At 45.5% G+C, this 27,580-nt stretch overlaps 1 protein-coding gene across 3 annotated transcripts in view; it reads left to right on the top strand.

Annotated features, from left to right (window-relative positions):
• pcdh7b (protocadherin 7b) overlaps positions 1-27,224 on the top strand; it is a 96,328-nt gene extending 69,104 nt beyond the window's left edge. For 2 of the 3 annotated variants that reach the window (XM_076161443.1, XM_076161434.1), the window contains exon 3: positions 23,844-27,224. In XM_076161443.1, the coding sequence (XP_076017558.1) occupies positions 23,844-24,313 (470 nt within the window). In that variant the 3' untranslated portion in view covers positions 24,314-27,224. Of the gene's footprint in view, positions 1-22,615; positions 22,635-23,843 lie in introns of all 3 variants that reach the window. The other variant, XM_076161451.1, reaches the window with a different exon arrangement.
• The last annotated feature ends 356 nt before the right edge of the window (positions 27,225-27,580 follow it).

The following is a 27,580-nucleotide window of genomic DNA, read 5'->3' as shown; positions in this document are numbered from 1 at the left end:
TCACCAGCCAACACTGGGGCACCTCACACCTAGGAGTGATGAGTAATATTTGTGTGTGTCTACATGTTCATACATGTGTGTGTGTGTTTACTTTGTTTTCTACTACACTGTGCCTATTTGCATATTCAAATTTCGAGCTGCATGCATATGAAGTTTGTTTGTTAGCGGCAACGTTTGTGTGTGTATTTGTCTGAAGCAGCCAGTTGGCTTATTTGTGTGTGTGTGTACTGTGTATATCGAGCCTGAAGAACATGGGTGACTTTCTCGCTCTCGCTCTCTCTGTCTCTGTATCTCTCTATCTCAGTGTTGTGTGTATGTGTGTGTTGGCAGGCCTAATGCAGAGCCTCTGTGAGCAGGTAATTAATGGCAGTGATCGCCGCAGCAATGGATGGAGGGAGGGAGGGAGGGAGGGAGGGAGGGGTTGGTTTAGAGGAGAGCTGGAAATTTGTGAGGATAAAACTTCTCCTTGCTGATGTGAAATCAAAATGGCTGCCGTGCAAAAGCTTTTATCCCCAGTGAATATGCTCGCTGGTGAGTCACGGATTAGCTCTTTAGCGACGCTCTATTACTCATTTCAAAGACTTCTCCCATCTGTTAAATACAGCAAAAAAATTGCACACACAGAGGTGAGCGATGATAGATGTTCATCGCCGGTGGACGACGCTCACCTGTAGCGACTGAGCGCCCATTTGTGGTAATCCACGATGCTCCACAATCCACCTGGAGCACAAACAACGGTGAGCTGAGCCACATGTCACCGAAAGGACAAGTCATTTAAGCTTAATGATGCAATCGCGCGCTTGACCTGCACCGCCTCCAAGGTGGACAACAGGAGCCCACTTCTGTCTGCAGACTGGTATCATTAGCCGACTCGTGTCCACTTCCTGAGTCAAGGGTCACGGCGACAATTCACCAGTACCATATTTAGGCGCTTTACCACCATCACTCACAGCGGTAATGAGGGAGCAGCAGATGGATGCCATTCTAGAAACAGTTTTTAATGACCAAGCCGGGGATTGGGCCTCATTCTCGAATTGGACCCTGCAGACGCTCACTCTTAAAGGGCAACTGCCAGATATCTGAGCCAAAATGGAGGCAGGAGGGCTTGTTTCTACCCTTTTCCCTCTTTTTCGCTCCGCCTGCTGTGGTGATTATGCTCTCTTTTGTGCTAGTGGCGAGGGGAATCAGTACATGAGAGGGACGGAATTATCCCTGGATTTCCTTTTTTCCTGTCTGCGCAGGCTCAGTCAAGCTGGCTTTGGTTTTATCCAGTGTCAGCCATTGGGGAGCGCCTTGTCTCGCCTTGTCTATCACCACCCCCCCCTCCATGCCCTGTTCCCTCACAATCCGCTGCTTTGTAAATGGATGCTTGTGATGGCCAATCAATACTGGAAGATTAGGAATGGGATTTCGCATTACAAATGTGGTCCCACAGCATTGTAATCCCCCCACCATCAATTTGTTTGGAGAGAGAAAACACAGCCTATAAATAGACAACATAGACGAGCATAAAAGCTAATTTCTCCCTTTCTTTTGCATCCCGCTCGCCTTGTCCAAGCCGATCATTGATGCAGCCATTTTGCAGACTAATACTTCAAAGGTTTTAATTGCAGCACACAGAGGCAGAGAGAACAACAGTGCACCCTATGTTTTCGAAGGAGCTGAAAAACAGACAGCGCTCTGAAAGTTGCTTCAAACCGTGACCCTCCTGGGAGGAAACGGGGATAAGGGGTTGTTGCAATGAGGGACAGGCATCACGGTGCACCTCCAGGCCCCACGAGGGTCTCTTCCTGTTACCTCATTTCCCTTGATTGTAATTATCAGTCTGTATTAGCAGCGTTGCTGGCACAGGCGAGGGTCTTTCAGGACATCTATTAGGCCGCTGGGGGGAAAGCTGCAACAGGATCTCAGCCCGACTCACTGTGATCCCAGGGGGCGAGTCAAGAAAACAGCTTAGGCAAACAGCCTCTCAGGTAGGGTCCTCATTAGTGCTATCGCCGCTATTAACAGCATTAGTGCCAGTGTTTTGATTGCCGTCATTATCATTAGCAGCTCGATCAGAGCAGCTTCCTACCAGGATGTACAGGGACCGGCATTTTGGTATGACAGGTGGTCTTACTCAGTACTCTGTGACAGCCCCAGGGCAACAAATTAAAGTTAGTAGAAGACATCACTGCATAGAAAGTAATGTAATGCACACTGGTGCTCTGTTAGCACTCACACACATCATCCTTCTATTTATAAGCTCCTGGGCCTGGCAGGATTAGTTTTCTCAGCAAATTTGTTGTTGTAATTGTGTAAAACCCGTGCCAGATGACAACAAGAGTGCACGAAAGGAGATTGACCTGCGGGTTGAGTGACCACAGGTCTGACACTTTTTTGTAATAGGGCAGCATTAAGTGAAATCTCCAGGCACTGTGTTCTGGTCTCTTAACTGCTCTTGCCATGTCCATATTGGCTTGATTCATGAGGCCATTGAGCCTTGCCGCAGCAAATTGCTTTTCTCCCACAATGCCCTGCTGGTAGCTGCGTGGCATTATGGTCAGTGGGATCTCATATCTAATGAGATTCCGGCTGTCCGTGTCATCGGCGCTTCCTCTTTCCATCCTGTCTTGCTCTTATTTCACAGTTTTAAGTGTTAAATAAAACAGCAATGTGTCTTCTGAACAATTATCCTCTGGCAGTGAGAGTTGTAGGTACATAAAGATACAAGTATCCTGTTGGTAAAGAAGGGATAATATCATCCGCCATGGTTCTGTTGATTCAACTACATAATCACTTCCAAGCTTGGTCAACATTGTGCTGTATGTTGTTTCAAATATTTACAACCAATGCTATAAGCTTTACAAAAGTAGGATTTATTACAGTGCAAATGTGTTGGATTACATTAGATTCTACAGCTGTACCCAATAAACTGATATTTCACTGCATTTCCCTCACCGGTATGATTGACAGCTGTGCTTATCAGTGAGCGGATGCTTGTCTGGGGGGAAATTGCGTGCGCTCCCCTGTTAATACTGTCCGTTTTGTTGCTGACCCCGGTGTGCTCTGTGTACGCTTGGCCAGAGACGGCCACTAGGGAGAACAGAGAGAGTAAGAGGAGGGAAAGAGAGGGAAAAAATACCGGTCTGTTACACGTTCCACCCTTCAGTCAAGGCACAAAGAGGGACTTAAAGGAGAGCGAGGGAGTGTGAGGCGAGAGCAGGTAGTGCAGTGGCCCTGTGTGATGCGGATACGAGTACGCCTATGTAAGCAGGGTGTGGGTGTGATATGCATGCACAAGTAACACCCTGAAGCTGCAGTACTGCTATAGCAATGTGCCAATTATGTTTGTATTTGTTATTTCCTATCCAACAACATGTAAGTCAAAGCGAAGTCCAGATACAGAATACAAAGAAGTCACACAAAGCAAAAAACATGACAAGTAGTGTGTCAAAGATGGCAGCGTTCCCCACTTCCTCTTCCTGCCCCCACACAAACGGCCTCTTTTGTGAGCGCGGTGGCATCTCCCACGCCGGGGCCCCGTGATCAGGTGGCGGCACGAACAAGCGTTTTTGACGAGGCCGGGGAGATTAAACACGCGACTGTCACACGCCACACCCGACGCACGTAATTACAGCTGCTTACATGTGACATTAAGAAACCTGCCAGTGTTCGACGTTTCAACAAAGGAGACACAGAGGGTGAAAGAGAGGGGAGGGAGACTGGAGCTGGATGTGATGTCAGAAGAAATTAAAGCCTTTCAGCTACTTATCGACTGTTATTCAAGACTCTTGGATGGAAGTTGGAAGAATAGAGCAATCGAGTTCGGCAATTGAACATAAAGGGACATGGAGCGCTTCCGACCTCTTTATTGAAAGTAATCCGCCCTTTCAGCGAGTGTCGGAAAAACGCTGTGTGCATATACAGTGTTACATTTTCAAGAGAGATTCCAAGAGCGAGTACCTTGGATTGGCAGCTTCCTATCCTGTTATTTACATTTTTCTGCCCGTCCAGCACGATGCAAAGACAGTTTTCTCAATGCGAGTAACAGATGAACAGTGGGTGGCCAGTGTGGATCACATAACAACAAGGATTTAGCAATTACAGGTATTTGCCAATCAATTAGAATCACTTCCCAATATCTGAAATGGCACAACACAGACGATCCCCGTGTAAACCCATCCATTTATTTCCATGCATTTTCATGGAAACCGGAGAGCAGATGCTGACATTTTGTGCATTGTGCAATTGGGCCGATTTTGGAAAACAACTATTGGCATCAACCCAGGACACCGATGTCTTTACAGTGTGATCCTTCTGGGGGGCCATTGTCAAAGCCATGTGTGAGTGTGTGTGTGTGTGTGTGGGAGGGGGGGGGGGATATTGATTGTAATCTGAAAAGAGAAATCTATGGTTTTTACACACTCAATGGCTGCCTCCCTGGTGCCTAACACAGGAGATGAATCACACTCCCCTTAAGGCCCATTATTCAGCCATTATTGGCAAGTGCTTGTGCTCACTTAATTGGACAAGTTGTCTGCAACTGCCAACCCCCTGGGCAGGCCAAGGCAAAGCCAAAGCCAATCAGCCTAATTGATCCCAGCAAATGGTATTAGCCACTGGTCTCAGTAGCTGATTGTGGAATCAGGTTTGAGAGTTTATGACGAGTTAAGGTTTAAGGTCTTGGCAACGCTGGAAGCAAAACCCATAAAACCACTGTCAGTCTGTAACGTATTGGATTACTTTAGAGGTGCAACACCAGTTGAGATGTTATCTACACAGCAAACAAATGAGAACACTAAAATGGAGATGCAATCACTGATGCAAGCCTTAATTCCCAACGGGCCAACCAGGCCACCCAAGCAGAGGTGTTGTATAGGCGAGACAGAAGACAGAAGCTCCTGGGCTTAAGTGATTAAATGTGCTCTGTGTCGGCAAACATCATTCCATGTCAGTGGCTCCCAAAGCTAATACGCCTCGAATTGCAGCATTCAGATGCGCTGCCAAAGCTTGCGCTGTTATTTCCGAGTCATTTCATTTATGTAGTCCAAAAAAACAGAAGAGGAGTCTGGGGTACATGTAAGCAGGGCGGGATCCCAGTGACCAGACTTCCTTTAGAGGCACCTTGTGTTTTGTATCAATGTGGTCATGCTTCAGAATGACGTGATGTATATGGGATTTAGTGAGATTTAATGGGAATTACGCAGCACAATGAGTAGACAAGGAATCCCACGCATTGTAAAGGGAGCATCCAGATCAAACCAGCTCATCGTCTTTGTGAGTTAGAGAGTTACAAGCTGTTGTGCGATAAGGTACTATCTAATGGGCACGGGGGTGAGGCCACTCTCAAGCAAATGGGTTCAGTGAGCTGAACCAGATCCCTAGTGTTTGTGTCTTCTGCATAAACATCGGCAACAAAGTGAAAGTAAGCAGATAAGTGGAGAGAAAGACGGAGGGACACTCAGCAGGCATTTCAAGCACTTTCGGTGTTAAGCAGATTCTGGTCTTGTCCCACCGGCTCGAGCCAAAGATGCATTTACATTCCGTGGATCTGCCCGGTGTTCAAATCAGGCACTTTTACTTTCTTCAAATGGAGAAATGCCTGATGGAGTAAAGGAGGAATTTACTCTGTTTTTGATTGAATCTGGCAACCCCGGGAAAAAATACAGAGGGTAAAGAAAGGGACGGCGAAATAAATAAATAAAAGGAGGACTCGGGCTCCGTGTGTGGACTCCAGCTGTCACGTCCTTCTGTCGGTGTGAAATATTGCTGATCCCACCACACTTCCAGTGGGGAGGTGCTTGTAATGATTCAGTCCTTGCGGGGGTTCAAAATGTCATCTGTCTAACCTACCTCTGAGTTTGCTGCTGTGCCCTCCAAGAACAGCGGAGACGCAAAACATTAGGAAGGGCCCCGGCTTTAACACGAACTGACACAGGGACAATACCAACACACCCGTCTACTCTTACACGGATCTGCATATTTTTGGGGGGGATTTTTTGGATAAACCGCAAAACAAATGACTCACTGATGCAAATGTGTTGCTTGTTGTGACGACCCCGCAGAAAATTAGCACCCAGATCTGCAGCTGTTTGCAAGCTTTTAGCCCATTTCAGCTCATTGTTGTGGTTTTTACAGCTGCGCATTTACTGGTGCGGTTGAGTCTCATCAATTCCGTTTTCAGCGGCGGAAAGGCAGCTGCTTCCATTTACAAAAAAGAAGAGATAAAGCAAAGCTGCGATTAACACCATTTACACCACCTTCCCAGCTAGAAATGGCAAACAGACAACAAAAAGTGCATGTGATGCCTTTGCATGATGAAAGTGTTGACGTGGCAACAGCCCACTTTAATTTCAAGAGGAGTTGGCCGCGTTACACCTGTTCATTACCGGTGGCGGACATGGTGGCCGTGTTCGCCTTTGGAACAGGCTGCATTCCAACACTTTTACGCTCGCACGCTTGACCTCTCACACAACCCGCCCGCTGCCTCTCCCCTCCCACGAATCAATAACCTCGCCCCAATGAGTGGAGACTCCCTGTCACCGGCTCCTCTGACAATGGAAATCAATAAAAAAACAATAGCCATCTGCATCCATGAGCTCAGAGACCATTTGTTTTTTCCTGTGGTGGGGCTGTTCTATCAAACATCTGTCTTAACATATATTTTCACTTAAAAACAAATTTCATATATATATGGTCAAAACAACAAGCCCTAGCACTGTAATTTAACATCCATATGCCAGCACAGAGCAATGTTTATCTCCCTAACTAACTAACTTGTTTGTGTCAGTAAATATGCACTTGTAGGAGGATGGCTTAATCAGTGCTCAGCTTTTATTTACTGGTATGTTTTCGCAGCATTAAAGACATAGTGGGTTCCCCCCGCTTTGCTGTGATACCCACAGCCCCAATCGATTGGTAGAGATTCAGTGCCCAGAGTGCTCCTCCGAATTACAAAATCTCTGTATACAATGAAGATTTGTTTAGTGGGCGTGAATGCCATTACTCTCCTACGTATACACAAATACAAAAAGCAGTAATTAAGATGACAGAAGATGAGGATGACACAGTATGCACCACATAATGAATAAGGGAAACAATGAGAGGGATAAATGAAGAACTGTATGTACTACAGTAAGCATCCTTAACTATTGTCAGAGTTTACACTGAGAAGGTGAAAATGCTTGAACATCCCTTTTTTAAATAGCAGACAATGAGGCTTCATTTGACACAGAAACATTAAAAAAAAAAAAAAAGCACAGTATTGCAGATTTATTTATGCTATGAAGCAGCACTATAACTCCTAAAAAAATATAGGACAAACAGTCCAGGAATAGATGGTGTTTTGTAACTATTACTTTGCTTCATGCTGAGCCTCACCTCGTTGCTAAATCCAAGGGAAATGTGATTTATTTCCCTCTTCCCTTCGCTAATTTATTTCACAAGTTGTCACACCACAACGCGTCTCGGAGCTTGCCCAGCTTTAAGCAAGGTGCAGGCATGAAAATCCAGCTGCACCGAATTGTTCCAGCGTATTTAAGTGATGAGAGAGGATAAATAGTTTCGACACATCAATGACTACCTTCCTGCCCTGAAATGGACAACCCGACTGGCAGGGACAAACCAACCGGTCATTATCTCCCGAGACCAAAGTCTGGCTTTTTACCTTCGGACTGTGTCCGATTCGTGTCGATTTAATACGCCACCGCCGGCTCTTGCATAGCATCCCTGTTTCTTCTGGACAGATTTGAAGACTAATCTCATACTTTAGGCCTAATACAATTAAACGGTATTGAACTGATGGGTCGTCTCATACATCAGTCTTCATCCAGTGAGGAATGGAGCCAATGGTTTGCCGCAGGCCAGGGAGAGACATTTGAGCTGGGGTGAAAAGGTTATGATTGTGACTGGAGGTAGGGCCAAGAAATGAATCCATCAGGGCTCCTATGTAAGAGACCTCTGACCATTTTAGAGAACTATCGGCATGGAGGAAGTACCTTAGTTTTTCAAGGTTGGCTATTGAAAATTGGAACACAACTGCTGTCACAGAGTCATCAGGTGCACCTACACTAAACCCACACCACTGTCATAAAAAACATGTCACGTAGAAACGGAATTGTGGGGGGAAACAGACGAGAACAAGAGACGGAACTACTGTGAAATGAGTACTGAAAATATAACCGTTCACAAACGAGTTACAATTTGAAGTATTGTGAAAAATTGAATTGATTTGGCCTTGATTTGGCTTGTCACACTGCCATATTTCCTAACAAGAGGAATAAAAGTGAAAATGAGCAGATAGGAATATCTTTCAGGACAGAATTATAAGTTATGTGTCAACATTACAGAGTCGATGTGCAGCTTGCAGCCCTATTGGCACTTTATGCTTTGTCCTTCCCACACCCGCACTGTAGTTGAAACGATCCAGCCTTGCATGGAAAGCTTCATACAAATGTGGCTATTCGGAAAATGAGCACTTGCACCTGCTTGAAAGATTAGAAATATGATTCGGAGATTGCAGACAATGGTCCATGTCTGTTTGCAAGGTCTGGCCACGGGGTCCAAGCAGGTGATTTTCAGCCATTGGCAATGCCTGGCACAGATCCTCCATCACTGTGTGCTCGCTGTCAGTGAGAGGCAGCACACTGTGCCCTGACAAGACAGAGAACATCCATAAAGCTCCAGCAACGTCTAAGCAACCTTGACAGAACAGTGTGGGTTTTGTCCCTCCCCGCCTCCCCAACACCTCCAGAGGCCGTAGTTGAGGGAAGTTCTGCTGTTCACAGCTACCCTGAGAGAACCTGCCACATTCACGGCGCGGAGACGTCAATAAATCTGACCACTAATGTACCACATAATCTTTTTCTAGCACTCTCCCTCTCTTTGCCTCTAATATTAATGAATGCCAGCTGAATGGTGCCACGGGCAAGGATAGTAGAGCATTCTTTCCACAATCTAAAAAGGAACAAGGATATAGCTCCTTCCTCATTTGGTGTAGGCAAAGATCACATTGGCAGGAATTCAGAATGGTTATTATTGAATGTTGAGCCTTTACGCTTCATCTAGATGGCGTACAATTCCTAGTGAATGATTAAGAGCTACAACAGAGTCAAATAAGTCTGTGTAGTGTCATGTAATGGCGGCATAATGGCGAGCAAAACCAGTATAAAGCAGATACTTAACCAAATCCTCCACTTAGTGTGAGAGGGAAGAAACAGATCTACGTCATATGAAAGACGGAGGCTATTTTTAGAGGCCACCTTCCCTGCTATTCAGCAAGTTGTAGCAGGGAAAGAAATTCTGTATTCCTCCCACAAAAGAAATTGCGATAATGAGGCTTCACCAGTGACCATGTGCCCATTAATATTTGATGCATCTGAACACACACTCGCGCGCGCGGCCTCACTCATACACACAAACTTGCCTTAACATACACAATCCATACAATCTGAAGTTGTTTGATATTCACTTGTGTTTCTCATTTCCCGCAACTCCATCTCTCATTCAGCAGGGATGCCAAATCATCAGGGACAGTGTGTGTGCGTGTGTGTGCGTGTGTGTGCATGTGTGTGTCTGGTATACTTGGCCTATATCCTGTTGTGATTGTCACATGGCCTCTTGGAGACAGCAGTCATTTGTTACTGTCCCTTTAATCATGCTAATGCAAGATCCCTTTCTCCGCTCGTAGACATCTATGACACTCACACACACACAGGCACACACACTCAGTGGCGTACTTACATGTACACCTTAAAAAGAGAGAAGGAATAGCATGAACGAAGCCCCCACAGGCACATGAATATCTCAAATGGAGAATCTTATAACTCAGTATCTTTACATGCCTGTGGGCACACTTTACACACAGTCGTACACATATTCACATAAAACTGATGCACGAGCACGCATGCACACACACAGAAATGAATAGAAAATGAAGATGCTAAAGTATTGAATCAAATTAAGTAGTAATTTTGCAGCACTAAAACGCTACCAGTGACTTTTCCCTACTCTTTTCCTGAGTGCTGTGCTTTATTAGTATTCTGCTCAGACTTTACTTCGCTTTCTTCTCTCCCATAGCCTCCCTCTACTATCTTTCTTTCGCTCGTTCTCACTCTCTCTCTCTCTCTCCCTCCCCCTCCCCTCCTGGGAGTTGAGCCCAGTGCATGTTAAGTGATAGGGCTGCGAAGTGTTACCGGCAGGGATGTGGGTGCCACATAGTGTGCTGTATAGGAGCTGTGTGTCGGGCAGCAGAGGAGAGGGCCCTTTTAGTAAATCCACCTACCCGTGCAAAAATGATCAATCTCATGAATTTGCCAATAGGGAGTCGTTGGCCGATCAGCGGAGGGAGAGGCAGATAATGAGAGAATGTGGGGCGGGGGTGAGGAGGAAGAGAGAGAGAGAGAGACTAAAGTGACTACAGGGAGGATGGCAGTGCGGAAAAAAATGTCAAAAGATTGAACGAGCGTGCGAGGGACGGATTTAGGGAAGATAAAAGAGCAGGTGAGCTTTGTCACCAAAGAGAGAATATGAACATCAATGTCTGAAAGCCATCAGCTCATTTCGAGCACTTTTTGGTGTCCAAGTCATGGTGAACTGGCGAGGAGCTGGTGGCTGAAAAAGCGCCTGTTCTAAATTTGAAGTGTGACGCAGCTTTGGGGCGATTCTGACGCCGCTAGCATGTGTGCTACCTAAATGTCAAGGGACTCAACGGAGCGAGATGCTGTCCGTCTCTGTTGGAGTGAAAGGACACAATGTTTTGGGGTGCGTTGGCGTCAACACACACACACGAGTATGGTGGGGCAGTACAACAACATTTTAGTATTATGGCATTAAATGTAACCATGGAAATGGAAAACTACTTCTTTTGACATCTCAGGTGTTCTGCTGTAGGCAAAGTAGAACATTGTACAGTTTCAGCTAAAACCATTCAAAGTAAATAATGAAAGGTCATTTTGGGGTTCTTTGTGGTTGTGTTCGTACAGGTGCAAATTCACAAACACACATCGTGCAGTAACGATTGGCCTGGTGTTCACAAACAATGGAGTGTGCACGAGAAAGCCTGCTGTATGTGAGTGTTAGTGTTAGCGTGTGTGAGTGTGTGTGACCTTAAAGAGGGTAGCTTTGGAGAAACGCAGCATCAGGAGAAGAAAGTGAATAATTCTTTTAAAGTGTAGCCTGGGGCGCATTAGCATGTGTGCTAGCTGTGTTTTTTTCCCCGCACAGCCCCGTTTGTCAGAGGGAGGCATCATCCTTTATCGACACATTTCATGTTTCCCAGAGGACTCTGTGAAGCGGCTGATATTATTGAGAAGCGCTGAGCCTTATTAAATTCCCAAGCATATTACCAGTCTTCTCTCTGCCTCTCTCCGTCTCTCTCTCTCTCCTCCACTCACTGATTATATTTCTCTCTCTCTTAATTTGGTTGCACACTCTACTGTAGCTCAATCAGCCTCCTCCCTCTCCTCTCTCAAGAGGAAACAAAGGAAGTAAATACATATTACCTTTTTCCCCCCAACATTCATCAGGTCTCTAAACATCATACCTTTGCTGGAGACTCGGGGAACTCGTGTAACCCACTTAACCCCCAACTAAACTGCAGTTTCATCAGTTCTATTCTTCTTTTCATCTAAGGGCAGACACAATGCTAATGATTCAACCTGTGAATTGGATACAAAATCAAATCTTCCTCTGCCTTGCGAGGATTAAGTTTGGAGCCATCAAACAGATTTTTTTTGCTTCGATCCGTCTCTCTGCATAGAATGTGATAAATCCACCACTATTGATTTAATATAGTTAAGTATCAGATCACAGTCACAACTGCTATGACTTCTTTCTTCTGCTTTCTCGTTAATATGGGCCCAAAAACATCCTTCTGGGTTCCACACATGACAGGAGCGAGTACAGTACAGTATGTACAGTTTGGCCTTGTGCGGGTGGGATGACTGTATGTCTTCATTGCTATTGTACAGAGCTAAAAGATTCATTCTTCTCCAGTCCCTAGATGCTATTTGCCTAAGCCGAGGAAATGCCTGCGCCTATGCTCAAGGCGTATTTATCAAGCATAGGCTTTTACCATTTTTATGATGCTGACACAGATGGTGATGCGTCTGTCTCCGTTGCTGCGGTGGAAGACGATTTACATATGACCTTGCGCGCGGCAATTGGTGGAACGGGGGATTCGCAGAGTTTTATTTGGTGGAATGATGTGCTTTTAGCTTGGATGTGACAGCAGAATATGAATATGAAAATATGAAAAGAGCGGTTGAGTCAGCGCGGGTCGTGATATTCATGAGGATTAGGTATAATGTGTTTACTGGTTCGGAAGCAGCGTCTACTGTACGTTATGTCAGTGTACAGTATGTGGGGGCTGTTGACTATTTAAATATATGTCTCGCTCATTTTCCACATACCTGTACTTTTCTCTAGGGTTAAAGAACTGACTGTCACATGCTACCAGGCTTCTTGGCCCTGTCAATGTTACGAAAATAATAACTCTGCCTCCCTGGAATACAACTCATGGTAGGGAGAGATGGTAAATGGTGGTGTTGGCGTATGAGCGAAACGGTGAATGTGTGTTGCCGTTGAAAGGTGTGCACCTGGGGGATAGCAAGTGTTGGAAAGGCCCAGCGGAATACCGCTGTCAATGAACCTAGCGGTACAGTTCCAGTTTGCAGGCCTCATACATAAAGCCCCACTGCTCTCCAGTCTCCTTTGAGAGAGTTGGGAGTAGAGTGAAAGTAAGAGAGAACCACTCCAGCTTTGAGAACTTCATCACTATTACAGGTGCGTGTCAGACGGAGCTGTCGAGACGGCTTGATGCTATGAAAATTTGATGCGGAAAATATCCTGTCGGTGCTGCATTTTTAATGGGGACCACACGGATGCAGAAAATTATCACAGGAGCGGTAGCACTCCCGCCACCTACCCACCTCCAGACATAACGTAATGCTTAGCTGGATGTGCCCCAAGAGCCTTAGTGCCGACCGGAACCAATGTTTCTGCCTTCTTCTTCTCCAGTTCGACCCAAATGTTCAGAGTATGTCTTAAAAATGTCCGTCTCTGAGTTTTCTCCCAACAGCGTGCACTCTCTTGTAGGAAATGTTTCCAGCCTTTGTGCCTCGTTTCCCTAATCTGCAATCCACTCCACACCTTCAGCTCAGCGGTGATTGATATTTGGAGACATCCGTGGGACAAAAACAGTTTGAGTTCTGACGATCATGAAAGACCCATCAGCCCCGTCGACGATCAATGTGAATAAATATTTCCCACAACCCAGCAGCATTAGAATCAAGGGCGGGAAAAAGAGGCAGACAGCAGAAAGAGGAAAAATCAATTGGTCAAGAGCTTTGCAAAAACGAGAGGGGGTTTAGAGGGAATGGATGGGAAAACGTACACATCAAGCCGGGTGAATAATGAAGTGTGTGTTTGTGTACTTCAAAGGAGGAAAGACACGTGGAGTTCTGTTGCATATTCTGTGTCATCTTGTGTGGATAATGTCAAATCAGTGTCACACGTGAACCAGAATGCAGTCGAGAAGAGTCATGAAGAGTCGTTAATGTTTTAACCTTAGAGTTCCGGAAACGGAGTGAGATCGGACCACAAATCGCAGACATTTACCGTTGATATAATGTAGGACTGTGTATGTTCTCAGCTAGTCTATCTGCTCAATGGCGTGTGACTTGAGCCCTGATAAAGCGATGGCATTCATGATTCATCCAACATTTTTGAGTAGCCATTCTGCCGTTACTGCCCACGTGTCCAAACCTCACCCACCCACGACATGAATCTCTTTCGTCCCCCGTCTGTATCTCTCACTCAGCCTCGTTATTTTGATAGTGGATCCATTTGGTTTAAATTGACTCATTTTGTCTGTGGGAATCAGAGCAGGAAAACTGAAGAGGGAGAGATGGGCAAGGCTGCTGCTGCTGCTTTGATCCCTCCGACAGGCAGCGTGAAAAGTGCATTTCATAAAGGATGTTCGCCTCTGATAAGCCCGCCAGAGTGACAAATTGGGCCCCTGGTGCTTTAAATAATACACTGTATATGGCTCCAGCAGTGGCGCTGTAGTGCTACACTTCTGAACTGTCCGGTTTAGAATGGTGAGTGTGTAGTGGGAAGAGCTCATAGCAGGGGCAGATGGGCGGTTAGCAAATCTGTGCGTTTTCATGAGAAGAGATGCCAGTCCACGGCAGCTTCTTCTCTCTTTCTTCTTTATCTCTCTGATTGGTATAAATGTGTTTGCAAAACATCAGCAAGAAACTTCCTTTCAAGCGTCCACTCACGTTCTGATCTAGACTTCTAAGCGTCAAGAATAAGAGGCAACTTTTGTCCTTTGTTGTGTCCCAGCGGTATTTGTTGCTGGAAGTATAATCATGCAATGATGGAGCAAAGCAAAGAGATGAAATGGTGACAATGTTCATTGAGGACATTCTGCTCTTAATTTGATGCAACATGCAAAAGGTTCTAAAGGATGAGGGTGGTAGATAGGTAATGCACACAGAAGGTTAGATAAAGATTGATTGATTGAAGTACAATGGGAGAGAAGTTCAATGTACAAACATTTACTGCTGAGTTTGGGTGAAAGAGGTTAATGGGGTCCTTTTTCTCAACTAATGAAGGAACCATCAGAGGAACTGGAATTGATGTGACCCAGACTGGGGCTTCAAGTCACACATAGGAAAGTTGACAGCACTGCAATGCTGTGTGGTGTGTCCAATATACTGCACCAGAAGGGGAACAAACAGCCCATAAGCCTGGACATCCCGGTGTTATCAGCCTATATTGCTTTGAGTTGCCCAATGAGCCAGAGGAGCCGGAGTGTATAAGACACTGTCACCACACATTCAATTGTGCTCAAGTGTGAACGAGCCATATCTGGACATTTGACTAGTATGCAAATTTGTCAGGCAAAGACATCTGATGCCACAGGCCGAGCCTCTCCAAGGACTTTGTGTGGTGAATGCACAAGCTGGGGCTTCCCCTCTCTTGAGTGCTTAACAATGTGAAAGGCTTTAACACAGTAGCTTGTTCAGACTCAAGGATACATAAAGAAGTAGTGGAAAACCAGCTTGGTGACTGGCATATCCTTTTAACATTTTATTCAGGCCTGCGCCGTGCAGTGCACAGCCATTTGAGGCAGTTTGTTTTCAAGTCTCACTGCAGGTGCTCTCTAAATTCTTTAAAACCTGTTGCGTCAGTGCCTTGGCTGCCCACTACTGCACTATCTGGGAAAACAGTGTCAAGATGCATCATCACACACCCCATACCGCCAACAATTAAGCTGGATGAGCTGAAAGCTATCATCAATGAGCTGGACAAGGTAAACATGTCTCCCCCCCCCAAACCACAGGACAATACTGCTTGGAGACGTGCGTGGGCACATTTTCCCAAGAATCTGTTGAAGTAAAACATCAAGAGTCCATTGTGGTTTATGAACCTTTTGAAATTAAGTCATCTAACCCTCCTAAAAACACAGGAGTCTTGGGTAATTTGGCTTTCCTGCCCTGGAGTGGAGCTCAGTGCACCTGTTTATGAGCCTATACACTGGAACTTGAAAGTTTGTCCCTTGGGGTCAACATAATTATCCCCTTACTACCACCACCGCCACAATTTCACCACTAGCCTTCCATTAAGAGCTGTGACTCACCAGGCCTGGATCACTCTTTGCCTCGGATGTGTTAGCAGCTGAGAGCTAACTGCCACACCAGGGATGACAAGCGTGTTAGAGAGGGGGTGTTACTTAGATGACTCATGAGCCAACTCGCTGCTAACTATTATTAGTGGAGGGAAGGCAGAATGCTGGAGGATTCACAATATTTGTGTTAGGTAGGTCATACTAAAGGAGACATAATGAAAATCGCATGTAAATACGCAGCGACTGTTGTGAGTGCGTTTGCAGAGTGGGACAACGCTTCTTGTTAGAGCTTCATATTTCAGCCTGAACACGCGGAGTTTGTTCTGTGGTCCGTCGTTCATCTTAATACATCAGATCAAATCCGCCCTGGCACCGCTGCAGCTGTTGTCACATCGTCTTGGAACCTGCGCCTGTCACAATTCCTGCGTTGTCGCCCCATGTAGATCTACGGCCATGCAAAAGCACGATTTTGATGTTTTGACTTATTAGCACGATTACGAAAAAAAAAAGGCACACATCACAGACTTTTCTCTTTTTTTTCAGGAGGATTTAATTGAAATTGTATTTTGACAAATAACCATTTAATGGTGTAAAACAGGCTATTGTGCGAGTATGCCTGGGAGTGTGCGATAAGAGCAACAGTGGAGGAGAAGCAATGACACTTTCTTTCTCTACAGACTGCAGACGGAGAGCAAGATGTGGTGTGTGTGTGTGTGTGTGTGAGCAAGCGAGAGAAAGAATTTAGAGGAATAATAAACAATAAAAGAAACATTTTAACTGATTTAACCCGTCACTCACACTCCAGCTACTCAGTAAGCCCTACCATTTTCCACACACCCACCACCTCTTCATCTGTATTCTGTGTTTGTCTTATCGTATAATGCTGTGTGCTTGTCTTCTTGTCTATGGACGCCGAAAGCTCTGTTTTCACACACACACGCGCACACACACACACACACACACACACACACACACACATGCTTCACGTATACACTGCATGGTTAATCCAGGTTTGCTACAGTACAGGGACTGCAGCGTATGTGAGGAGGGGAAGCGACGTGAGGCTGCCATATTGTTTTATCAGTGGCGAGCAGTTTTGCATGTGTGCACTGTAGCAGAGCAGCTAATGCTAATCCTTACAGGGATTCTACAGCATTCGTTTTAGGCTCAGTGAGAGAACAGAGCAGGTAAACAGGTTGGCTTGAGTGGCAGCCTTGTATCTTTGAGATTGTTGCTGGTTAATATTATCAAGGAAAACATAGACAACACTTAAAGATGTGGATTGCTGTGAGGTTGATCAATTTGAGCCTGATACAAATTTGGATCTGAGTTAAAAGTTGCAAAGTATTCAAGCTTTTCGCCTTGTCTGGCAGGAAACCAACACTATCACTCTTATTAGCACAGTGGATGAGTCACTCTGCTTGATACCGCTCTTCATCATCCTGCTGTTGTTCCACTTATGGATAAGGTTGAGAGGTCAGAAGTGTTCTAAGGACACCGGCTGCCTCTGTGTGTGTGTGTGTGTCTCTGTCTGTGTGTGTGTGTGCGTGGACACAGGCGAGTAAATGAGAGAGAGTGAGTGACAGGGCCATGAAACAATCCACCTGCTGTTTATGACAATTTGTGTGTGAGTGTGTATGTGCGTGCAAGACAAATGGGGGAGCGTGACGCACAGGGCAATGGTTCATTTATGGGGTCGTACTGTATCCCCAAGCACGACTGTTCAAATAGACAGAGATAGAGAGAGAGAGGGAGAGAGAGGATGTGTGCAAGTCCACATTTGATAATTGGCTGAGCAATCGTCACCGGAATGAAATTATGCTAGTTAATCTCTCCTCAATTAATCACCTCAGGAGCAGTCTGCAGTACAACTCATTACTCCAGAAACGCTGTTGACCCCGCTGAAAGAGAAAAGCCATATCTTACCCGTAACCAACTTACGTAATGAGAGAACACGGAGATGAAGGCGGAACCGGAGGCCGACTGACTCTTTCCCCTCGTCCCAGTTCCTTCCTGTGCGCTAATCCACCTCGCTTTTGAGTGTGTCGCACAGGCAAATAGGCTTCATACCTTCATCTAAGCAGAAAGTACTTCCTGTCAGTACTGAATGGGCAGAGTCTTTGCTCTACACAGAGGTTTGGACATTTCAAAAAAGCGAGGCGAGAGCAGGCGGCAGCTCATCGCCCAAACTCGACCAGGATTCTATTTGTTCCTCTTTGCGCCGTCGTGCACTTCACCCTTCTCCAGACGCGGCGGGGGGGTTCCGATTATTCCCCTTAGTCATCCTCGCTGGGCTGTAAATACTTCAAGAAGCTCAGAGAGCGGAGAATAGATCACCCGCTGCCACTTTGAACAGCATTCCTGCAGCTGGCCCGAGCGGTGCGGAGAAAGCCAAAAAGGTTTGGCCCCTCTGTGCGAATACACGTTGGCATGGCAAAAGGGACGATGTGGGTCAAGTGGGGACTTCAGCTTTTATGTACAGAACAATAGTGAAAGGGATTCATGTGTTACCCGCTGCCTCACTTTGGTGATAGGGGTTACATACAATATTTGAGGTTTGAATAAACTCGGACGTTCACATCTGACTTGTCCTTACTGCAAAAACCGCCGCTGCTGACGCTACTGCCATCAATTCACATCAATCACTGCTGGCCGTGCACGCTGTGACGTGCATTTTCAAAGGTCATATCCCAGGACTCCCCCCCTTTCCTTCTCATTTTCCCCTGTCTTCTCCTCTTCTGTCCCCCCTTAATTGTCTGGCAAACATCTCGGCGAGAGAAAGACAAATATCCCCTTTTCCTGTGGATATTGTTCTGTCTGAACTTGCCGCCGCCGCGTTAATAATGTAGCACCTCTTCTTTTTCCTTCTCAGGAACACATCCTCCCTCACCTTCGTTTCTCGCCCTCAGCCTTTCCCTTCCTTCCTTCTCCTCCCCCCACTTCCTTCCTTCCTTCCTTCCCTCCTGCCTTTCGTTCCCCACAGCCACCTTTAGTCGTATGTGAATCCGGCAGTGTCGAGCGTCTGTCTGACTTTGATGCCGAGGACCTCTCGGCTTGGAGGCGACGCCACGGGGCCTTGCAAAGGGAGGCAGCCACACACCAGTCACTCTCACATCCTAATTAGTCGCTAGCCCGGGTTTCACCTAATTAAACGAAGCCTTATTAGAGGTGAAAATGAGTTGAAAAAGTGGAGAAAGAGAAACTGAGACCAAGTTGTAGCTCTTTGCCATCTGTCTATTTGATATCAGTCTGTGTTAGTTGTCTTTTGTTGCCTTCCCTTGCTGCTTCCTCTCTCTTTTTTCCCAATTTTCTCATGAAAGCCGCAGTGTTTTGGACAGCTGGTTTTTGAGGATAAATATTTCATTTTCCCCCTCGCTCAGCTGCACAGAGTAATCTGTGTGACACCCAGCAATGTAGACTTGTCATCTTCACGCCAATTGCTCTGTCGTGTCCGCACACGGGAGGCCTTTAATGAGAGACGCAAGGCAAACGCAAGCCCACTTTAAAGGATGCTGCCACTCTCACACAGGCGCCCTCTAGTGCTGCTTCCTCACAGCCTTAAAGTGTCTTTAACCTCGATCAAGATAAAGTCATTGCGACCTTAAATTGGAATTGTGTGAGATGGATGTAAATTTCATCAAAAGTCCATTTTTAGCTTCCCAAATGTGTGGAATAGGGTGGAATGTTGGTTGTATTGGATTAGTGGAGTGAAGTGGAGAGGTGAGTGTCTACCTGGACAAAGGACTTCATTGTTAGGGAGATAAATGGTTACATCGTCTAAATCAGGGTCCTTGGTTGATGAGGTAATATGTGTGAATGTTTGTGCGTGGAATGACATGAGGCCACATGATACCAACAGTTTTCTACAGTGCATCTCCTGTTCTCCTACTTCACAGTCTCATCTGCCTTTTTCTCCTCCACTGCCGCTGCCCTCTCCTTTTCTCTGCTCTTGCCGTCTTTGCTCTTGTCCTCAATTCTTTCTTCTCTCCTCTCCTCTGTCTCCCCTTCTCTCCTCTCCTCTATGCTGTTCTCTTTGGCAGTGTGTTTGGCCTGTGACGGCCCAGAGGCAGCCATGCTGTCTTCTCCACTCAATCTGCTGTTTCCTTCCTCCCAGGCCCTGACCCTGCTATACTCAGCACACACTCTCTCTCTCTCTCCTTGTCTTTGACTCTCCATTTATTCTTTTTTCTCCCCCTCCCTCTCTATATCATTCCTGTCTTTATTCTCTCCCTCATGCCCTCTCCCTCCCACTCTCGCTGCTCTGACCCCTATCTGCTGTCCAGCCAACTGCAATGTCTGTCAAAGACACAGCGCAGAAGCCGAACACGCACGCACACACGCTTACACACAAATGCACGCTGGCAATCATCTCCGTTTCATTTCCCCTCTCTCCGTTTCTTTCACCTTCCCTTCAGTCCTCCCAGTGCCTCAGCTGTTTGGGTTGAATCTACCAGCTGGAAAAGAGGGGGCAGAAGGTCACAGAGCTTCAGTCTGTGTATCAGTGATTCTTAGCATAATCTGAGTGGACAGGACGAGAGAGGGTAGTGTGGGAAGCACACATCACAAGAGTGGTATGTGCAGTGGACTGAGATGCTATATCGCGCTTGGCCGGAGGAGCAAGGACTTTTACATCATCGTTCACCTATTTTGGTGCACTACTCTGATGCCCCTGCTTGGGTGGCATAATGGGTGACACTGCGGCACCCTAGTGCACGCTAAAGTCACTTCATCAAATTGCTCCTGCACTGCAGTTCCTTGGATGATAACACAGTGAAAGCTCTTCTGATAGCTGAGTGTAGCCAGCTAAGTACAAATCAGTGCAGCTTCTGGCCCACTTTCAGCAAGCCTGCCTAAGTTGCAGGCAACATTGAATATGCAAATAGACTTGACGCACGTACACAAATAATGTCCATGCACCGCCACACACAAAGCGGCACAGTAGAAGGCAGAAACGTCTCCGAGCGCTGATGTACAGTAGCGTCTCAGTGGGTGATCATCACTACGGCGAAGCGGCAGGACTTTTGTCCATATGAAATTACATCTCAGGGAAAAGCTGCTGCTCTTCCGTTCCGCTCGCTGGCCCTCTAACCCATCTGCCAATCACTCCCTGACCCGCCATTGTCGCCCTTGCTCACTCTTCCGGAAGCCTCTTTTGAGCAAATCTAAAAAACAGGGGCATTGGCTGGTAATGCAGCCATTATGAGTGCTTCATGCCCCCATCTCCCCCCGTGGGCATGAAGCACTTCTCTTCCAGGGACAGAGATAGTGGGCCCGCCTGTGGCACCCAGACTGTGCCACTGTTTCTGGCTCTGCAGCCCAAATAACAAGGCCTCCGCCCCGGGGACGCAACCTGGGTTGGAGGGCCTCCTTGTACTGGGCTCTGCGGCTCTCAGTAGGACAGTGATGCTTTTTAACACAGCAAGTGACCCACTTGTATTATGTTATGTTGTGGTTGGTGGTGTGGCCTCCCGGGATGTTTGTGAATAAGTAACAAAAGCCTGCTACTGTGCTATGTATGTGCTCTAAGGGCTTTTCTTTGAAGATATTTTCTACATCCTGAATTCTGAATTGGGTCTTGAAGGGCCTATGGGTATGTACGGAAGCAGCTCAGGCTACGTTCTGCATCGGAATATTTTAACAAATTACAACTCATCTACTTTTATCTAAATAATGCAGCTATAGTTTAATGTTTGTTCTTACTCTACAGGGTTATCCCATAACTTGCTGCAGATCATTTCAGTTACACACATTGTACATTTTGAAGCATAGCTGCAGAAGAGACCAATGTTGAGTGAACATCAAAGTCAGCTTAGCAGCTTCCCACAAAAGCACAGGTTAGTCCTGACTGTGCTCTCTGGCTCTACAGTACTTTGGCCACTGCAAAAGGGACAGTTGGATATAAGTGGGTTTAAAGTACATATATTGATGCCCATCCTCAGGGGGGAGTGACGCCCAGAGAGAGACAGAGAAAAAAGCAGAGGATTTCTCTTTTATGTGGCAGTCCAATTCATTAACCCAGCGGAAAGCCTCTTCATTTTTAGCAAGCCTGCGGAGTCAATGGACCGTGGCGAGGAAATAATGAGCCCGTCCTCAGCACATACAACACAGACAGCGCCGGCTAACCACATCACCGGCTCACCGGTCGAGCGTCGGATGTGCTGAAGGTTGTCTCAAAGCCCCCAAAGAGCTGAAGAAAGCCCAAAAAGGCATCAGCCCGGAGGACCCCCTGCTGATTCTTTACTAGTTTATCTGAATGCGACCACAGGGTTGAGGATGTGATTGGATGTGCATTTAGCAGCAAGGTGCTGAGGTCACAGGAGAGTTGCTGTGCATTGCGGGCAGACCTGAAGGCTCAATTGTATATGTAAATGAGCGAGAAGATCAGTAGCTGGTGTCCGCTTGCCTCTTTGACATCTCATTCAACCGCAGGGACATGTTTCATTGCACGTCCCATACTGTTCTAGCCTCAGTTGCCATTGCGCCGTCTCAGCTGGCATGTTAGATATCTATTATATCTGTAATCTGATCTTTCTCTACATTCCAGTTCATTTAGCCATTCAAGTGTCATTAGACAGAACTAATCAACAGTTTCAACTAATAATGGTCACTTTGTCTGTTTTTCATTCTGTGGCACCAGCTGTGTTAGTCTAAGGAGTGGATACTTTGCAAAGAAAACGTGTAGCAGAAAAATGGATTTCAATAGATACTCTGTAGAAATGAGACCTCTAGAAACACGCTGAAGGCTTTTCTGAAGGGCCTTCGGTTTCTGATTGAAATCTGATCAAAAAGGACCCTGGTGGCTTCTCATTCTCCTTTTCCTATATCCTCTTTCTTTGCTGTCTGTGTCTCTGCTGCATTGTGTCCCCAGTCCCCACTTTTGTTGGTGTTGTTGACAACATGTCCTTTAGTTCGTTTCAATACATCAAGGTTTCTTATAAAGTGTGGATATTTATTTTTCAGAAGACCAAGAGTGATTTGTGTTCTTTTTTTCTTTTACAGGAGAAAAAGAGCATTAAAAGTAAGCCATGGTCCAAACTTATATTTACTAAGGGCAAAGGCATGCTTGGCTTGGTTTGCACTCACCCTCGCTCTTGCTTGATTTTGGTTTTCCATACTTTGCATCAGGCCATTAAAATAAATGACATCTAGCATGGCATCTTTAGAACACTGGCACTATTCCTAACTTTGGCACTGTAATGTGTAGCACAGCACTTTGAGTCAAACCCCCTTCACGTCCTTCTCTAAGGTTTTCGTCTTACATTGCGAAATTTATCCATTTTGCTGTTCCACATGGGATTAATTATCTCTGACAGATTGCATTGGAATAAACCATTGCAGTGTAGCTTTCTGTCCAAGCTGTTGTTCTGTGCAATTTTCTGTAAGCACTTTATTTGCTTTCCAGAATAATACAGTACAAGTAGCTAATCTGAGGCCAGCGCCCAGATAGATAATTGGTTAAAACCCTTAATAGTGGATTTAAGAGGATACCAGGGCACTTGAGCCCCACAAAGCTATTGAGCTACTTTAGATCAGACTGTGATTGCCATCTGTCAATCACCAGATAAGGAATTACGGTGTTGTTGGGCTCCCATTTCACAAACGTCCTCACCTGGACCTAAGCGCACACACATCACACACACACACAAAGAGAAGGCTAAACCGTGCATGTTCGAAATTTAGACCTTTTCATCGCTGCCCCACCCTTCCCTTTCCTCTCAGCACAAACACGTTGTGAAGCATGACATGACTTTATTTCAATTCTGATTCACGCCACTGTTTTTAGTTTGAGGCTGTTGTCGTAGCCAGTGGAGTCTTGTTTTCGTTGTTGCTTTCTGTTACCGTTTCTGTCATGTGGTATGGGTTCTGCATGAAATCAAAGCAACCTCAACAACTTGCACTAGGGAGAAAAGTCAGAACTTACTTTGACAGTAGAAGCCTGGGTTAACCATTGGGAACAATTTTCATTGTTCGTTAATTTCTACCTTCTCCATCAAAGTGTCTACATTCAGATGCGATGATTATCTCATTAGGGAGGATAAAATACAAACTCACGCATCTAATGGAGGAATTCATAACACCCAATCTCATGTGACATACAGTTTACCACACTAGACATCAGTGTTAGGGAAATCATTTAGTAAAAGATGTTTATATATTTCATATCCCACTATAATGAAACCAACAATGTCCCTGAATGTTTCTCTCTTCTCTCTTGTGCCCCATTTAGACTCCCGGCCCTTGCCTGACGTAGCCATGACGGGCAAGTGCACCCGGGAATGCGACGAGTACGGCCACTCGGACTCCTGTTGGATGCCTGTGCGCACGTCGCCTGAGCGGAGGCCATCCAAGTCAACCAACCCCCAACAACCAAAGCTTTCCACTTTCATGAGCGGCAACGGCAGTGGCAGCAGCAGCACCGAGCAGCCCGGCAGCCAAGAGACCCTCCCCATGGCCGCAATGGCCAATGGAGACCCCACTGGTGCCCACATGATGGGCGACCGCAATCGCAATCTGCTCAACAAGAAGATGGCCTCCTCCTCCTCCTCCTATGAGGCCTTTGGCTCACCTTCCTACGGTTCACCTGGAAGCGGGGAGGAGGTGCTGGGCCACCCTACTGAGGAGATCCCTTTGGCCCCAACTGGGGAGTACAAGCCCACGTCGTGTGGTACTCTTACACGACGGGAGGTGTACCTGTGAGCTGGGAGGGTTAAGTTGCACCTGCTGTGCCACAAGACATGGCATTATAACATAACAATAAGTGTAGTTGCTTACCCACCACCATTTCAGCTCTAGAAGCTTTTACCCACCCTCGGTCTGTGCAAAATAGAACTAAACTTTCTCCAAAGACTTAAACGACAGCTTCTTAATGACAAATCTAGGTGGATATATCAACATAGAACCATTTTTAATGTGCTAATTCTGGCCATGACTTGGAAGAAAGGAGGAGGAGAATGAAAAAGAGTTTGAGGGCAACGATGGGATTTGGGATGAGGCTCTTCTGCTGGCGTGTCGGGCTGTTGGTACATGACCTGCTGCCTGACGGTCAATCTGTACAATACTCAACTCATTTTACATATACAGTACATGCATGCATTATCCGATGCCTCCCATTAACCTCCTTAAAGATGACGCTGTACAAAAGAGACCATTTTTTTCCTGATTGTTTTTTTTCTAGAGACAAATGTACATGTACATGTGGACTATTTTGACTTTTAAGTGTGTCTGGTTATGCCCTTTTTTTTAAAACTTAGGATAGTGCAAGTCAATGGCTACAAGGTTCTCTGGCTGCAACTATCCTGGACATAATCGTGGTCTCTATCCTGTGGACCTGTCTATGGATCATCTTTCCACGGGTGATGAAGGTTGTCCAAAAGGAGACCAAAACTCTACAGTCTTAAAAAGACCCTATCTATATGGTCAGGAAAGACTCAGCTTTAATTATTCCGTCCAGAAACAACACTCCAAGATTCTTGGCCTGGAAGGGGAGCCAATGAATTTTGCTACAAAGCGTTGGTCACATCCCACTGGTGTAACACGATGAACATATGATGACTGATTCTAACGCACCAGTGTGTGAATGTGTACTCTACGCAAGTGAAGTTACTCCTTGTACATAATCATCGGACCACAGCAACAACGCTTATTGCTCTCATTCCCTTTTGTCTCTATCTTTTTCAGTCTCTCATTCTTTGTCTTTGTTGGCGAGTCGGAGACCAAAAACCACTCACAAGATGCAAGTTCTTAGTAGTGTCATCGCGTTATCCATGCGTGTACATGGTTGTGCATACTTGGATCACATCACATTGCAGCCAGTTGGCAAGATGCTACTGTTTATATCGAGTTCTGACACTTTGACCGGTTTTCTCTTGATCGCGCGCCAACAAACGCACACACGCGAACACATAGAGAAAGAGGCAGACAGACAGATTAAGCCAAGACCGGTGGCACTGCTGTACTGTCTGACTGAAAGACCTGGGTAAGCACAGTGTGTGGCATGCAGAGATTAAAATAGCTGAGGTGGAGTCGAAATTGTACATGTATGGGCCAGATATGCAGTATATAGTATGTGTGTACAGACCGTATTTACAGTGTATGGTTGTACACTAATAATAGGTTTAGGAGGACGTTAATATGGCCAAGCTGGTCCTATTACAGCTGCAAGGACAGCTTTTTACTGTTATTACTTTTTGTTATGTGATAGACAGAGCAATAAATATCATGTACATGTGATCAATAGGCATCAACTTCTTTTTCACTTCTTCTCAAAGCCTTCAAGGTGACATTAACCCACACATATAGCGCTCCGAGAACCCTTTTACCGCCACTAGACGGCATCTTTGAGCATGAATGTACGAATCGGCTCAATGGAGAACAATCAGATTCAACATCTGTCGTGTGCAAGATGCAAAGGGAGCTTAGGTCACACATCTGGAACACACGATCAAAGTGAAACCAAAGCTTCGCGCACAGGTGGATGAAGCATTTCCCATTCCAGAAACACGACACTGACAAAAAAAAAAAGCTTTCCCGGTCAACTTTGCTTTAAGTACACAGGCAAACTTTTAAACAAAGGATTGAGATGGAACCATTTGGGTGCCCCCCCACCCCGGGAGCTGACGCTTAATGACCACATAACACAGACAAACCGCAAAGTTGAGATGTTGTGCCTCCATATCTACGGTGATCGTTCATGTTTGCAGTTACAGAGGCGCAAAATCTCATGACTGTAACGACGCAAAAGAATATCAGATGCAATGGAACCTTTTTGTATTGTTAGCAAAACCCCTTTTTTGGTTTGACCGGAGCAGCTTTTCCTGCATACCGGCAATCTATAGTCTGTAAGTACTACTCGTTGTTCGAAAGAAAGTGCTCCTATACTTATCAACTGTATACATAAATATTTACTTTTTACTGCACGTTTAATGGGAACTTACTTCACTTACTGGGAAGGAAGAAAAAAACTGTAAAACAAAATGTACAAAAAAATGTTATCCCTGTAAACATGGAAATCCACCTTGTTGCTTGCTTTTGTTATACCTAAAGAAACATTAGCCATGTAGTACAACTTAGTAGATCAGTTAAGACCGTACCATTGTTTTCATACTTAATCAAATCCTGCTCAAGGTTTCTTATTTTCACACACTCAAATCTTTCATACGTTTCATCCAACATCCAACTTTTTACCATGGAATTAGGATTTTTTTATTCATATTTGTACATCACGCATTTTGCTTTTTAACCCCACACACTGATTTGTTATACGATGACAGTCAAAAATCGTAGAGATGTCCACAACAATGTACTATGTGTTTTTCTTTAGTTTTTCTTTATCTGGTGCCACTTTGTATATTTAGAGTGCTTCTGAAAAAAGGAACAAAAAAACAAAAACATAAAAAAACTAGAGTGAATGCAAATATGCAATTGTGCCTTTTTATACCAATCGGTATGGTTAAATGTTGGTTTGGAATGGTGCATAAACAATTTCGTTGACATGCTTACTATAGATGGGGTGGCATTTAAGAAGGAAATGAAGAAAAGTTGCATATCTTGGATGAAATCCCATGATGTCAAAGGCATGTTGGTGGACGACCAGTCAAATGTCAGTGAGGCTCAGTCTAACTCAGCAAATCTTCAATGGGGATCGATTATATTGTTAATTCCTAGCATAGTGCGTTGTGTTACGGAATGAGTCAATTCAAAAGTTGCTTGTTGGTAGTGATGATAATGATATAATGGATTTTCCTGTCGTGTTCCATTCATGTACATGTACGACAACAGAGGTCAAGTAATCTTTGTGCATGAATCAAGCTCCAGGACTGAAATTAGAAGTACAGAGGGGAAAAACTGCTTGGAGACATTTGACTGCTCAGAGTTGAGGGAGCCTGGAGATAAAAATGCTAATGTGACGGTTATCCGGGAGGGCTGGAAGTGGAGGAGAAAAAAAAAAAAGCTGCAAGGGAGAGG

The sequence above is a fragment of the Genypterus blacodes genome, unplaced genomic scaffold (assembly GCF_046128005.1).
Source record: "Genypterus blacodes isolate CSIRO-AG114 ecotype Tasmania unplaced genomic scaffold, CSIRO-AGI_Gbla_v1 ptg000011l_1, whole genome shotgun sequence".
Classification (NCBI taxonomy): domain Eukaryota; kingdom Metazoa; phylum Chordata; class Actinopteri; order Ophidiiformes; family Ophidiidae; genus Genypterus; species Genypterus blacodes.
The sequence above is the reverse complement of the archived record's forward strand: the minus strand, read 5'-3'. Positions and strand labels throughout refer to the sequence as shown.